Raw genomic sequence first — 15,041 nt, forward strand, 5'->3', positions numbered from 1 at the left:
ACATCTTAGGGTGAACCTGGTGAATATATAGAAGGTGAAAAAGGTGCCCCGGGATCAAGAGGTTTACAGGGAGAACCTGGTAATAAAGGATTACGTGGAAGGCAAGGTGGGTTTGTTGTTGTCCTATATACCAGTAATGTAGGTTTAATTTTTTTAAATTTATCAGCTGTTTTTGGTTGTTGTTGTCCTATATACCAGTATTGTAGGTTTAATTTTTTAAAATTTATCAGCTGTTTTTGGTTGTTGTTGTCCTATATACCAGTATTGTAGGTTTAATTTTTTAAAATTTATCAGCTGTTTTTGGTTGTTGTTGTCCTATATACCAGTAATGTAGGTTTAATTTTTTAAATTTATCAGCTGTTTTTGGTTGTTGTGTTCCTATATACCAGTCATGTAGGTTTAATTTTTTTAATTTATCAGCTGTTTTTTGGTTGTTGTTTTTTTTTTCAGTTTTTTTTTACAAACAGGTTATTTGATAATTAAGGGGTGTATTAAACTTAGATGTAACACAATTTTATAAGAACAATTAATTTCTATGCTCATGTTGTGAATTAAACTAAGCAATAAATTTGAAAACAATTTCAGGAGAGGAAGGGTTTCCGGGGGAACAAGGAGAAGATGGTGATATTGGTCCACCTGGACCGCCTGGTGAGCCTGGCATTGAAGGAGAAATTGGAATATCTGAAGATGGAGACCCAGGAGACAGAGGTTAGATTCCTTGGCTGTTAGGTTTTAAATGATTAATTAGGCACAGGGGTTAGATTCCTTATGGTTAAATTTTAGATGATTGATTAGGCACAGAGGTGAGTTTTGTTAGCTGTTAAGGATTAAGTTATTAATCTTTCTCAGAGTTTAGAAAATTAATTGTCAATAATCAGATTTGTCAATAGTTCTACTTATAGGCCTACCACCAAATGCATATTGACATAAGTGAAATCTCCGTCTTGACAGGACCAGATGGACAAGCAGGGACAGACGGCAAACCAGGATTTCCTGGCTTGCCTGGTGACCCTGGCATGCCTGGTGAGCCAGGAGATGATGAGGTGGGAGAGGTGGGGGAACCTGGCCTAGACGGGAGGGACGGGGAGCCTGGGCTGCCAGGTCCTCAGGGTGACGCCGGCCCACCTGGTATCAAGGGTCTGCCCAACATTGGTTCCGATGTCACTGGGCCTAAAGGTATAAAGGGCCTACCTGGCCTTAGGGGTGACCGTGGCCCTCCAGGTAACGATGGAGTGTTTGGAGAGGATGGAGAAAAAGGTGAGTCCGTGTTGGCTGGAGGAAATGTAATTTAATTAAAGTTCATGTCATTGTGGAGTAGCCTACATATTTGGGACCGTTTTTTTAGTTATAGAATGTTCAACCCTATACAATAGTCTAATATTGTAACCCATAGTAACAATGTAATGCTGTAACCCATAGTAACAGTATAATGATGTAACCCATAGTAACAGTATAAGGATGTAACCCATAGTAACAGTATAAGGATGTAACCCATAGTAACAGTATAAGGATGTAACCCATAGTAACAGTATAATGCGGTAACCCATAGATGTCTAATGTGCTATTTTCACAACAACAGGTTCCCGGGGTGAAGACTGTGGGCTGTGTCCAGATGGTATCCCAGGACCAAAAGGTGACCCAGGAGAAGAAGGCTATGTGGGTAGGTTGTTTTTATTTTTGTTTTTTTTTACTCAGAACACATCTACTCTAGGCCAGTGGGGGATGAGGGGGCAGCAGCCAGGGGCACCCAATTTTTAGGGGCTCTAAAATTTGCCTTTACCAACAATAATACATTTTATTTTCCGACAGGCTTTTGTTTCTGCTAGTTTAAAGATCGTTTGAATGTTTTAAATAATAAGCGATTGTATTTAACAAACAATGGCCTGACAAATTTGAGTTGCACCACATTAAAAAAAAAACCTTCAAAACAAAGTCCCTCCCCGCCTCAATGTTGACAGGAGCTGTTGTCGCGTTCTGTCACATCCCTAAAATAAAACGGGAGTGATCTCCTCTAAACTTTCTCGCAAATTAGATTTTTTAAGTAGAATAGCACACTAATGAACATAAACAACTTGTGTATAATATGAGAATCTACTGACTCAAATGTTTCCAATACATGTTATGGGTATGTGAAACATCTTCTGAGTCGCTGGACACAAAATCACGCCCCTTTTTTACTTTCTTGTATACGAAGTATAGAGGAAGTATTGTATTTGTGTAATCATTTTACACCTCCCTGAGTCAGAAAAACATAGTTTTGCAATTTTGTCAGTATGTCTGTGTGTGTGTATGTGTGTGTGTGTATGTATGTGTGTCTGTACTTGAGTACCATTATAGCTAGGTTGACGAAATTCCATATATAATTATTATATCAAATTTGTAGTTCTGTATCAAATTTTCACAGACACTAAATGTCTGCCTTTCTTGCTGTCAGTATGGCTATACCACAAACAAATGGGTTAACTTTCCAGTTCCATATCTGAATGTAAAAAAGAAAACCTTGCAAACCAGGATTTATAATTACAATGTTAAACATGCTTGAAAATTTAATATGTGTAACTAAAATGTAATATAAATTATATATAGATATATAGACAGACAGTTAGATAGGTAGGTATAGATATATAGACCGACAGATAGATAGATAGGTATAGATATATAGGCCCCCAAAAATTTTCCGCCAGGGGCCCCACTCACGCTTAATCCACCCCTTCTTCTGGCCAAATTATTAATCACGAATTATAGACTTGCATGAAAACGATGGCTAAAGTGAATTATGTGAAATAGATATTTTTAAAAAGTATTATCAATCTGTAAGCTACTAACGGAATCTGTTTTTAATAATATTAAATTCTCTCCACTGCTGCATTATGTGGGGTAATTTGTAATTACTGTTTTAGTAAAAAAAAAATTATTTTGTCATCCAGGCAAAGATGGTTCCAGAGGTCCTAAGGGAAGACAAGGTGAAAGAGGACCTGTTGGTGACCCTGGTTTACCTGGGCAACCAGGGCTACCTGGACCTGCTGTATGTCAGAGATATGCTATTTATTTAAATATGTCATACATTCATACATTGCTTATGACTAATGACTTTTTCAGGCAACTGTTTTGGCAATTGTTTAAATTATTTTATAAATAGTAAAACGTACAGATGACAGAGAATGTTGCTAACCAATAATGTATTAAATCTTAGGCTTAACAGAGATTGTGTTTACCAGTAATTTATTCAATAGTAGAACTTACAGAGAAAGACACTTATCAATCATTTATAAAATAGTAGAATTTATAGAGAAGATCCCAATTATTTATTAAATAGTTGGACTTACAGATTACATCACTTACCAATTATAAATTGAATAGTATAACTTACAGAGAATGTCTTTACAATTAATTTATCAAATAGTAGGACTTACAGATAATGTTACTTATCAATAATTGATTAAATAGTGGGACATTCAGATAATGTTGTTTACCATTACAGGGGTTCCCAGGCATGCCAGGCAGCTCTGGTGATGATGGTCCAAAAGGTCAACCTGGAAATCAGATACCAATGGACAATGTTGAACTCTTCACTGGGGAGAAAGGAGATGTGGGTGATATTGGCTATCCTGGACCGCCTGGTTTGGGAGGTGCCATGGGTCCAGTTGGACTCTATGGTCTTCCTGGAGCACCTGGACAGAAAGGTTTTCAGGTTTGTTGTGGTCTTATTTTTACTATAGGAAAATTCTTCTTATTGCAGCTGTTTTAACCATTAAGAAAGAAATGGCTTAAGATAGCGAGGTTTGACAAATAATTATTCAAACTCTTTATCAATTACAAAACCAGGGAGACGAAGGTCTCATGGGTGAAGAGGGATTGGATGGTAGCAGAGGTTTTGATGGGATGCCTGGAATGACAGGAGAGAAAGGTGACAGTATTCAAGGACCCAAAGGTCCTAAAGGTATAAAAGGTCGGGCAGGATTTGATGGAACAAAAGGACAGCCTGGTGCACAAGGTTAGATTTTACAATAACTAATTCTTTACTGCTGAATAAGATAGTCTTAGATTGGTTGGCCTATAACATGCAGATAAATGGTGGCTGCCATGTAGGATTAGTTATCTTCATTTTTTAATAGGAATCAAAAATAATTTTCTTCTAACGATCTGTGATCTGGTTTTAAAGATACTTTAAGGGGTTAATCTATGGGGGAAAATTTCTTAAAAAGTAAAGACTATTTTTGTGTATCTTAGTTAGGGTACTTTAGGGAATGTTTGCATGCATCGGGGATGCTTCTAAAAAAATGGTTGCCATGGCAATAGTAATAGCAGCCAGCTTAAAAAAAAACTTTTCTCTAGTTCTTAAAGATTAGAAAACTATAATCATCAATGCTTCTTTTACTAACTCTTGTTAGATTCAGCTAACTTGTTATTGTAAAAGAAAACATTCAAGAAATATTTTTTTCAAAATTCTGTGTTGTAATATAAAATTACCAATTAAATATAGATCTAATGGTAGGCCTATTTCATAATACCATGGTTTTGAAAATTTACAAAAATTAGGTTGGAGAACCCAGTCATACTAAGCACGTGTAACACAAGAAAAACACTGTGCATGCAGTCTGAGTTGTTGATTTCTAGTTATAACTGAATTGGTTATCTTTAGGTCCACCAGGAGACCCTGGACATAAGCAAGGTGGGCTGAAGGGAGAAAGGGGTGAGATGGGTGTGATAGGCATGGATGGCATTTCAGGAGAGCCTGGTGAACCTGGTTAGTATTCTTAATACAGTTAAAACATTTTATATTATAATCTGTCAAAATTACATCTAACTGACATAGTTGTAGCATTTAAATTTTAAGTGTTTTGTTATATGTGTAACATGAATTACACAATTGAAAAGAATATATTACCTGACTAAAATATATCATGTGACAAAAATGATGCTAAAGAACCCATTTCCCAACTAAATACCATCCAACTTAAAATATTTTTAAGTAGGTATATAATATTTGACTGAAAAGTTTTCATTTCCTAACTAAATTATACATTTACTGTAAAGAATATAATGGTTATATTTCCTATATTAATTATAACTTGACTGTAAATATTATAAAGGTAATATTTCATGACTAAATTATGAGATGACTATAGAGATTGTAAAAGGGTCATCCATAAATGATGTCATGCTTTTTTTACGATTTGTTTCCTCCTCACCCCCCCCTCCCCTCCCCTCCATCACACATTGACACAAAAAGCCAGACTCTCCCACTTAAAATGACTTCCACTCATCACACGTCACAAAATTACGGACCCCCCCCCTCGCCCTACAAGTGTGACATTGTTTATGGATGACCCCAAAGGTTATGTTTCCTGACTAAACTATGACTTGACTGTAAAGGTCATCAAGGTTATGTTTCCTGACTGTATTGATTATCAAGGTTATGTTTCCTGACTAAATTATGACTTGACTGTATTGATGATCAAGGTTATGTTTCCTGACTGTATTGATTATCAAGGTTATGTTTCCTGACTAAATTATGACCTGACTGTATTGATGATCAAGGTTATGTTTCCTGACTGTATTGATGATCAAGGTTATGTTTCCTGACTTACTCCTGTAGGTGAGCCTGGAGATGAAGGACCAGAAGGAGAGATGGGCCCAATTGGTCTGAAGGGTGAGCCAGGTTTCCCTGGAACTGATGGCATTGATGGTATCCAGGGGGAGCAGGGTCTCAAGGGCTATCCTGGAATTAGAGGATTTCAAGGCCCTAATGGCGTCAAGGGCTTTAAGGGGGATCGTGGAGATAAAGGGCCAGATGGAGAGATGGGTGAAGACGTTAGTATTTTTTATACTGACTCTCTAGGTTGTTGTTTTTAAATCTAGTTTTTCCTGAATTGTAACTGCAAAGATAGTTTAAATTTCTTGTAGATCAGAGACTAAGGTGATAATTTTTACAACAGCTTGCATGAATTGTTCTCAACTTGACAGTTTAGTTTAGGCAAAATAAGACAAATCACACAGCTTATTTAGTCACCACTTCAAGGTAAAATAAGGCTAATCACACAATTTTTTTGTCATCTGTTCAATTTGAAACAAAACAGGGTTTCAGGGGTCCAGATGGACTTGATGCAGAAAGCGGAATAAAAGGAACAGAAGGAGACAGAGGAGTGGACGGTCAGAGGGGGTTACCAGGACCTGATGGAGCTCAAGGTCCAAGGGGTCAGATGGGAGATATGGGTATTGAAGGAGAGTCAGGTAATCCTTTCAAATGTTGCCAAACTACTTTTTGAACTGTGTATTTTTACTTATATTAATAATCCAACATCATATTACTTAATATTGTATTTCTCAGCTCTGCACAGTAGTACCTGTGAGTAAGGCCTTGTTGAGCCTTATTTATAGTATCACAATGTTCTAGGCTATATGTTCAGACTTATTTATAGTATCATAATGTTCTAGGCTATATGTTGAGCCTTATTTATTGTATCACTTACAATGATCTAGGCTATATGTTGATGCTTATTTATTGTATCACAATGATCTAGGCTATATGTTGACACTTATTTATTGTATCACTTTCAATGATCTAGGCTATATGTTGAGACTTATTTATAGTATCACAATGATCTAGGCCACATGTTGAGACTTATTTATAGTATCACAATGATCTAGGCTATATGTTGATGCTTATTTATAGTATCACTTACAATGATCTAGGCTATATGTTTACGCTTATTTATTGTATCACTTTCAATGATCTAGGCTATATGTTGAGGCTTATTTAAAGTATCACTTACAAGGATCTATATATTGTACCTTGTTTAAAGTATCCCCTACAATTATCTATAATTTGAGCCTTGCTTTATAAAATGGCATGGTAAATAAGACCTTTTTATTTCTTATCAGGATTGCCTGGTTTTGATGGTTTAGCTGGCTCAGAAGGAGCAAAAGGTGATCAAGGGGACAGAAGAAATGGGCCCAAAGGTCTAAAGGGTTTTCCTGGTGAAGAGGGTCTACCAGGTCAGAAAATAAAAACATATTTAGTTTACTCGCTAGTTGCTATACACCTTTGTACAAATACATCAGACCAAAAAGAAATAATTTATAATTTAATGTGTGTGATCTATATTATGGTACAACGTTGGCAAGAGGTAATTTACATTAAGATATATTGTCACAGGTGAGTCTGGCTTCCCTGGTGAAGATGGAGATTTGGGATTGCCTGGCCAAGAAGGTCCGCCTGGACTTCCTGGCGCCAAAGGATCAGCTGGCGAGCCTGGAGCTCTCGGAGAGCCAGGAGTGCCTGGATTGCAAGGCTTGACTGGAGAAATCGGTTTGGCTGGATTTGATGGTTAGTGTTATCAAACATGTTAGCTATTGCAGAATCAATAGATCAAGTCTTAAAAAGTCTTTTAGTTAAGAAGTGGATACATATATGAACTTCAAAAGACAGAAATGGTGCTAAAGACATTTCTTCTCTCACTGCCACATGTGGTATCATTTACTTTACCAGGTCCTAAAGGTCAGCAGGGAGATCAAGGACCAGATGGTGACTTTGGCATGCCTGGTTTAATAGGGATTACAGGAGACCCTGGTCCTCAAGGTGAATTTTCTTTTGGTTGTTGTTGTTTTTAGTTTTAAAGTACAAGGATCAAATTAAAGGTAACAGATTGATGCCAACATTGTTGTTCTGTTATGTTTTTCTAGTACTATGAAACTTTTCTAATAAAATAATATTGGCTTTCATTTACTAAATTACTTTTTCTAATATAAAGTGCTAGAATTTACTTAAAGAATGAAATGCACTTGAATCAAATTTGGCTCCATATTTTAGGTAGAAGAGGAGATCGTGGTGATATGGGAGCACCAGGTTATCCTGGACCACCTGGAAAACCAGGTGCAAGAGGTGAAAAAGGTTTCAGCGGCTTACCTGGGCTCAAGGGTGCTAAAGGTTTTACTGGAGATGGTGGAATGACAGGAGATATTGGAGAACCTGGTAAGAGGCAAAACTAAGTCAACTAACTCCATGAAATAACAGTAAATATCTAAACTGTGTTGTAGAGCAGGTAAGCCCAATGAATGAGATGCCTGTTGTTTGTCAATAAATGACCCTCTAGTTTGCCTGGTGGTTGATGTGTGTCTTAAGTGTGTCAAACTGAACATGCTGTGGTGGCAGGAGAGCTCCAACCCCAGAGTAAATGAGGCTCGTTAGTTGAGGACAGCAACCCATCTAGGAGAGAAAACTCCAAAATCAAACAACTGCTACCTCGCTGATCGTTCTTGAGTGACAATGGTTATGAAAGCTAATCTAGAATGAAATGAATCTAGGATTATTGTATCTTTTATCAGGCTATGATGGTGTAAATGGTAGATGGTGTTAGGATTATTGTATCTTTTATCAGGCTATGATGGTGTAAATGGTAGATGGTGTTAGGATTATTGTATCTTTTATCAGGCTATGATGGTGTAAATGGTAGATGGTGTTAGGATTATTGTATCTTTTATCAGGCTATGATGGTGTAAATGGTAGAGATGGTCCAGAGGGCAGACCAGGGGAAAAGGGACAAAAGGGACTGCGTGGTGATTCTATTGCAGGTGAAACAGGTAAGAAAGCTCTGTAAGCTTTTGATGTAATTAAATGTTCTAGCACATTAGTTCTTGTTGTGAACGTTGTTGCAATAAAATGTTCTAGCACATTAGTTCTTGTATTGAATGTTGTTGTAATAAAATGTTCTAGCACATTAGTTCTTGTAGTTAATGTTGTTGTAATAAAATGTTCTAGCACATTAGTTCTTGTAGTTAATGTTGTTGTAATAAAATGTTCTAGTACATTAGTAGTAATGAATGTTGTTGTAATAAAATGTTCTAGTACATTAGTAGTAATGAATGTTGTTGTAATAAAATGTTCTAGCACATTAGTTCTTGTATTGAATGTTGTTGCAATAAAATGTTCTAGCACATTAGTTCTTGTAGTGAATTTTGTTGTAATCAAATGTTCTAGCACATTAGTTCTTGTAGTGAATGTTGTTGTAATAAAATGTTCTAGTACATTAGTTCTTGTTGTGAATGTTGTTGTAATAAAATGTTCTAGTACATTAGTAGTAATGAATGTTGTTGTAATAAAATGTTCTAGCACATTAGTTCTTGTTGTGAATGTTGTTGTAATAAAATGTTCTAGTACATTAGTTCTTGTAGTGAATGTTGTTGTAATAAAATGTTCTAGCACATTAGTTCTTGTAGTTAATGTTGTTGTAATAAAATGTTCTAGTACATTAGTAGTAATGAATGTTGTTGTAATAAAATGTTCTAGTACATTAGTTCTTGTTGTGAATGTTGTTGTAATAAAATGTTCTAGTACATTAGTAGTAATGAATGTTGTTGTAATAAAATGTTCTAGCACATTAGTTCTTGTATTGAATGTTGTTGCAATAAAATGTTCTAGCACATTAGTTCTTGTAGTGAATGTTGTTGTAATCAAATGTTCTAGCACATTAGTTCTTGTAGTGAATGTTTTTGTAATAAAATGTTCTAGTACATTAGTTCTTGTTGTGAATGTTGTTGTAATAAAATGTTCTAGTACATTAGTAGTAATGAATGTTGTTGTAATAAAATGTTCTAGCACATTAGTTCTTGTTGTGAATGTTGTAATAAAATGTTCTAGTACATTAGTTCTTGTAGTGAATGTTGTTGTAATAAAATGTTCTAGCACATTAGTTCTTATAGTGAAAGTTTTTGTAATCAAATGTTCTTGATGTGAATGTTGTGTCTGTAAAATGCATTAGAGCCTACTTTTTAATACAACTGACAAACCAAATTTTTTAGAGGAAATATAAAATCAATTTGTTTAACTTTCTTGATTGTAGGTTTAAATGGAGATGACGGATTTGATGGAATGCCTGGCCCAAAAGGTGCCAGAGGTCCAAAGGGTTATAAAGGAGCCCGTGGATTAGAAGGTATAGTTTGATGTCTCTACCTATAGTGACCATTAGCTAACTGTGACATTAGCTAACTTCAATGTCAAGTTGGACTATTTTTAGATTAGTAGTTAAATTAAGCATTTAGTATGAACTTGGATTGTTGGTTAAATTGAGTGCATAGATTTATAAGTAGGGGCCTACTTCAATCATTTGATGTTCTGTGTACAAAGTACTTCAATCATTTGATGTTCTGTGTATAAAGTACTTCAATCACTTGATGTTCTGTGTACAAAGTACTTCAATCACTTGATATTCAGTGTACAAAGTACTTCAATCACTTGATATTCTGTGTACAAAGTACTTCAATCATGTGATGTTCTGTGCACAAAGTACTTCAATCATTTGACGTTCTGTGTACAAAGTACTTCAATCACTTGATGTTCTGTGTACAAAGTACTTCAATCATGTGATGTTCTGTGTACAAAGTACTTCCTTCACTTGATGTTCTGTGTATAAAGTACTTCAATCGTGTGATGTTCTGTCTACAAAGTACTTCAATCATTTGATGTTCTGTGTACAAAGTACTTCAATCACTTGATGTTCTGTGTACAAAGTACTTCAATCACTTGATGTTCTGTGTACAAAGTACTTCAATCACTTGATGTTCTGTGTACAAAGTACTTCAATCATTTGATGTTCTGTGTACAAAGTACTTCAATCACTTGATGTTCTGTGTACAAAGTACTTCCATCATTTGATGTTTTGTGTACAAAGTACTTCAATCACTTGATGTTCTGTGTACAAAGTACTTCAATCACGTGATGTTCTGTGTACAAAGTACTTCAATCATTTGATGTTCTGTGTGCAAAGTACTTCAATCATTTGACATTCTGTGTACAAAGTACTTCAATCACTTGATGTTCTGTGTACAAAGTACTTCAATCACTTGATGTTCTGTGTACAAAGTACTTCAATCATGTGATGTTCTGTGTACAAAGTACTTCAATCACTTGATGTTCTGTGTACAAAGTACTTCAATCATGTGATGTTCTGTGTACAAAGTACTTCAATCATTTGACGTTCTGTGTACAAAGTACTTCAATCACTTGATGTTCTGTGTACAAATTACTTCAATCACTTGATGTTCTGTGTACAAAGTACTTCAATCATGTGATGTTTTGTGTACAAAGTACTTCAATCACTTGATGTTCTGTGTACAAAGTACTTCAATCATGTGATGTTCTGTGTACAGGTCTCCCTGGTCTACCTGGACAACCTGGACTGGCTGGAGAAAATGGTATTGAAGGTAAAGACGGACTGCCAGGCAGTGCAGGAAGACCTGGGATAGATGGAGATCCAGGACTTCCAGGTGATCCTGGGCAAAAGGTGAATTATCACCCAAGTGGCTTCACAATTTGGTTACTCTAAGGCTAAGGCATTCTTTGTATAATACTTTTAAAGCAATTATCTCATTCCAATTGATTTTGAATGAACATTTTAGTGAACATTTCTCAAATAGTACATGATACAAATTTTTTTATCAGTAACAGCTTTGTTTTGGAAATTGTCAGCTAATTCTGATTGAAGTTTATCTGTGTTTCTACTGATTAAACTTATAAATAGGGTGAAAGTGGATTAAATGGAATAGCAGGAGCAGAAGGACAACCAGGACCAAAAGGATATAGAGGAGAAAATGGATTGATTGGGATGCCTGGTAAAAAAGGAGAGCGAGGTCTTATAGGTATCCCAGGATATCCCGGTCTACCAGGACCCCCTGGTGATGATGGTTAGTATTATTGTCAATAAAATATTAGCTTAGGATGATGGTTAGTATTATTGTCAATAAAATACTAGTTGAGGATGATGGTTAGTATTATTGTCAATAAAATACTAGCTTAGGATGATGGTTAGTATTATTGTCAATAAAATACTAGTTGAGGATGATGGTTAGTATTATTGTCAATAAAATACTAGTTGAGGATGATGGTTAGTATTATTGTCAATAAAATATTAGCTTAGGATGATGGTTAGTATTATTGTCAATAAAATACTAGTTGAGGATGATGGTTAGTATTATTGTCAATAAAATACTAGCTTAGGATGATGGTTAGTATTATTGTCAATAAAATACTAGTTGAGGATGATGGTTAGTATTATTGTCAATAAAATACTAGTTGAGGATGATGGTTAGTATTATTGTCAATAAAATATTAGCTTAGGATGATGGTTAGTGAAGTGGATTGTAATGACTGACGAGAAGCCGCGTTGGTTGTTAACAGTCTTTATTATGTACAGACGCCATGATGCAAAGAGAGAGAGAAATGGCGAGAGAGAACTATTTATAGATAACAACATGTAAGGGACATCACTCGAGATAACAATATAAATATAATACTAATACAGAGAGTGAGTTCCCTTGACCTCACAATTAACTCAATCTATTACATCCCTTTACCCTTAGAACACAATAACACATCTCTCAATAGAACAATTGATAGTATCCTAAAATCACCAATTATATTGTAACATGAACACTATGGTAGATTACATCCTTACAAACAATGCACAATATGCTACAACATAATCAAAATACAAAACAATAATGTCAAAGTCCTTTTGACCTTTAGAATCATAGGTCTAACTTATTTGGGACTTTGATTGTCCTGCTTGACCTTCTCAGTGGCTTCTGATTTGGTGACTCAAGATTCTGACCATCTGGATTCTCTATCTCAGGAGGTCTAGGATTTAAATCATTAACTCCAGAATTTACATTTTCTGACTCCAGACAACTTGGTTCACTCATATCAACAGAACTTGGTTGTGGAACAAACTGAGTTGGTGTGAACTGATCAAACTTGGTGGGATTGATAGATTCACACTTATTATCTGCACAAGTTATTTTTAACTTTATAAGGCACAGGTCCTGTACATTGAACAATTTGACCTGGTATCCATTTTTCCTTTCTCCCATAGTTTCTTAGATACACATTCTCATTAACACCAAATTCTCTTTCAATGAATGTTTTGTCATGATTTAATGGAACTATTTTTGAATTGGCATCTGAAAGTATTATGCTATTATTCAGATCCTTAATTGACATAGATTTCTTTGATTGATCAATTTTCTCAGGTAATCTGATAGTGCTTTCCTGGTAACCAAAAATACTGTTTATGAGTAATATTCTGGACCATATCACTTTGCAACTGTGATCCAGTATTTGAAGTGGGTGTATTAAATGGCAAAAATCTTTTTCTTCTTTTGATGTTACCCTTTTAGTTTCTGTAAGTGCTAATGATGTTAGCAAAGTTGTTTGATGATCACATTCCTTCTTACTAATGTATTCTCTTTAAAACATTTGAAATTGCCATATCACCATAATCATTTATTAAGTTACAAATACTTTGTTTAGGCAACTCTGACTGATAATGGACTGCATCTTCTCCATCTTTTATATTATCTTCACAAAGGGTTTTAATTTCTTATTTTATATGGCCTTAAGTCATCATTCACAGACTTTTCAGGCCAACCATTCTTACAGTACTCATATACTTTTATTAAGCACTCATCTTTTTGTGTTTTCCTTTTAATATCATTCACATTTATATTGGAGTTATCCATGATAGTGAAGAGAACAAATACATCTTCTGGTACATAGCTCAGGCTTTGGTTTTTTAAAGGTAATCTACTAAGACTATCTGCACTATTCTCAGATCCAGGTTTGTATTTCAATTCATAATTGTATGCAGTTAGTGTGATAGCCCATCTTTGAATTCTTGGTGAGGCATGCTCAGGTAGGGTTTTGTTTTCTCCAAATAAACCTAGCAATGGTTTATGATCTGTAAAGATGGTGAACTTCCTACCAAACAGAAACTTATGAAATTTCTTAACACCAAAAATGATGCCTAAGCCTTCCCTATCTAACTGAGAATAATTTTTCTCAGCCTGGTTCAAAGATCTACTGGCAAAAGCAATGGGTCTGTCACCCTTCTCATCCATGTGGGATAAGACTGCTCCTACACCATCTGGTGAAGCATCACATGTTAATATAAGTCTTTTCCCTGGGTCATAGTGAGTTAGTAAGGTGTCAGCAGACAAAGCCTCTTTTGCTGTATTAAAAGCAGCTTCTTGTTGTTTACCCCAGTGCCAAGTTGCATTTTTCTGTAGCAGCTTGTACAGTGGTGATAGTTTACCAGACAGATTCCCTATGAACTTTGCATAGTAATTTATCAAGCCCAAAAAAGCTCTTAGTTGTTGGGTATTTTCAGGTTTGGGTGCTTCTTTAATGGCTTTTGTTTTCTCAGGTTGAGGTCTGATACCTTGCTTGCTTAATATGTAACCAAGAAAACTAATTTCTGTCAACATGAATTGACATTTATCTTTGTTTATCTTTAAACCTTTTTCACCAACAATTTTCAATACTTTATCAAGTGTTTTAAGATGTTTAGTGTCATTCTTACCAGTTATGTACACATTGTCAAAGTACACACAAACATTTGGAATATCCTTAAAAATACTGTCCATGACAGCTTGGAAAATTCCAGGGCTAGATGATATGCCAAAACATAGTCTTTCATATTGGTAGAGTCCTTTATGTGTGTTTATTGTCGTATAGACTTTTGAATCTGGATGCAGTTCTAGTTGAGTGTAAGCATGACTAAAGTCTAATTCAGTGAATTTGTCTCCTCCTGCCAAATTCAAAGAAATTTCCTCAATGTTAGGTATAGGGTACCTATTTAGCTCTATTTGCTTATTCAGTGTAGTTTTATAATCTCCACAAATTCTTATAGAACCATCCTTCTTTAACACTGGCACAATGGGTGTCGCCCAATCGGAATAGTCTACCTTCTTTATAATGCCATTAGATTCCAATCTACTTAGCTCATTTTCAATTTTATTCCTCATTGCATAAGGTGGAACTCTAGCTTTGCAGTATCTTGGATTTGTATCTTTAATGCTTAACTTCACTGTTCTATCATTTAGTAATCCAAAGTTACCAAAAACACATTTATTTTCAGATATAACTCTATCTAGTGAAGTAAGACTAGATTCTTTTACATTCTTCAATGAACAAATACTCTCCCAATTTAACTTAAGATCACTTAACCAGTTCCTACCTAGTAATGGCGGTCCATTTCCTTCAACCA

At 35.3% G+C, this 15,041-nt stretch overlaps 1 protein-coding gene across 1 annotated transcript in view; it reads left to right on the top strand.

The window, feature by feature from the left end:
• The window catches only part of LOC131953970 (collagen alpha-5(IV) chain), a 41,168-nt gene that overhangs the window by 14,022 nt on the left and 12,105 nt on the right, over window positions 1–15,041 (top strand). Inside the window, exons 14-31 of the mRNA XM_059317425.1 lie at window positions 10–106; window positions 586–708; window positions 952–1,257; window positions 1,580–1,660; window positions 2,928–3,025; window positions 3,482–3,691; window positions 3,826–3,994; window positions 4,643–4,747; window positions 5,600–5,814; window positions 6,081–6,234; window positions 6,886–6,999; window positions 7,160–7,330; window positions 7,493–7,582; window positions 7,814–7,975; window positions 8,488–8,583; window positions 9,843–9,932; window positions 11,149–11,282; window positions 11,520–11,682. Of these exons, the coding sequence (XP_059173408.1) occupies window positions 10–106; window positions 586–708; window positions 952–1,257; window positions 1,580–1,660; window positions 2,928–3,025; window positions 3,482–3,691; window positions 3,826–3,994; window positions 4,643–4,747; window positions 5,600–5,814; window positions 6,081–6,234; window positions 6,886–6,999; window positions 7,160–7,330; window positions 7,493–7,582; window positions 7,814–7,975; window positions 8,488–8,583; window positions 9,843–9,932; window positions 11,149–11,282; window positions 11,520–11,682 (2,578 nt within the window). The remainder of the gene's footprint in view (window positions 1–9; window positions 107–585; window positions 709–951; window positions 1,258–1,579; window positions 1,661–2,927; window positions 3,026–3,481; window positions 3,692–3,825; window positions 3,995–4,642; window positions 4,748–5,599; window positions 5,815–6,080; window positions 6,235–6,885; window positions 7,000–7,159; window positions 7,331–7,492; window positions 7,583–7,813; window positions 7,976–8,487; window positions 8,584–9,842; window positions 9,933–11,148; window positions 11,283–11,519; window positions 11,683–15,041) is intronic.

The sequence above is a fragment of the Physella acuta genome, unplaced genomic scaffold (genome assembly GCF_028476545.2).
Source record: "Physella acuta isolate Inbredline_101_S28 unplaced genomic scaffold, ASM2847654v3 ptg000967l, whole genome shotgun sequence".
Classification (NCBI taxonomy): Eukaryota; Metazoa; Mollusca; class Gastropoda; family Physidae; genus Physella; species Physella acuta.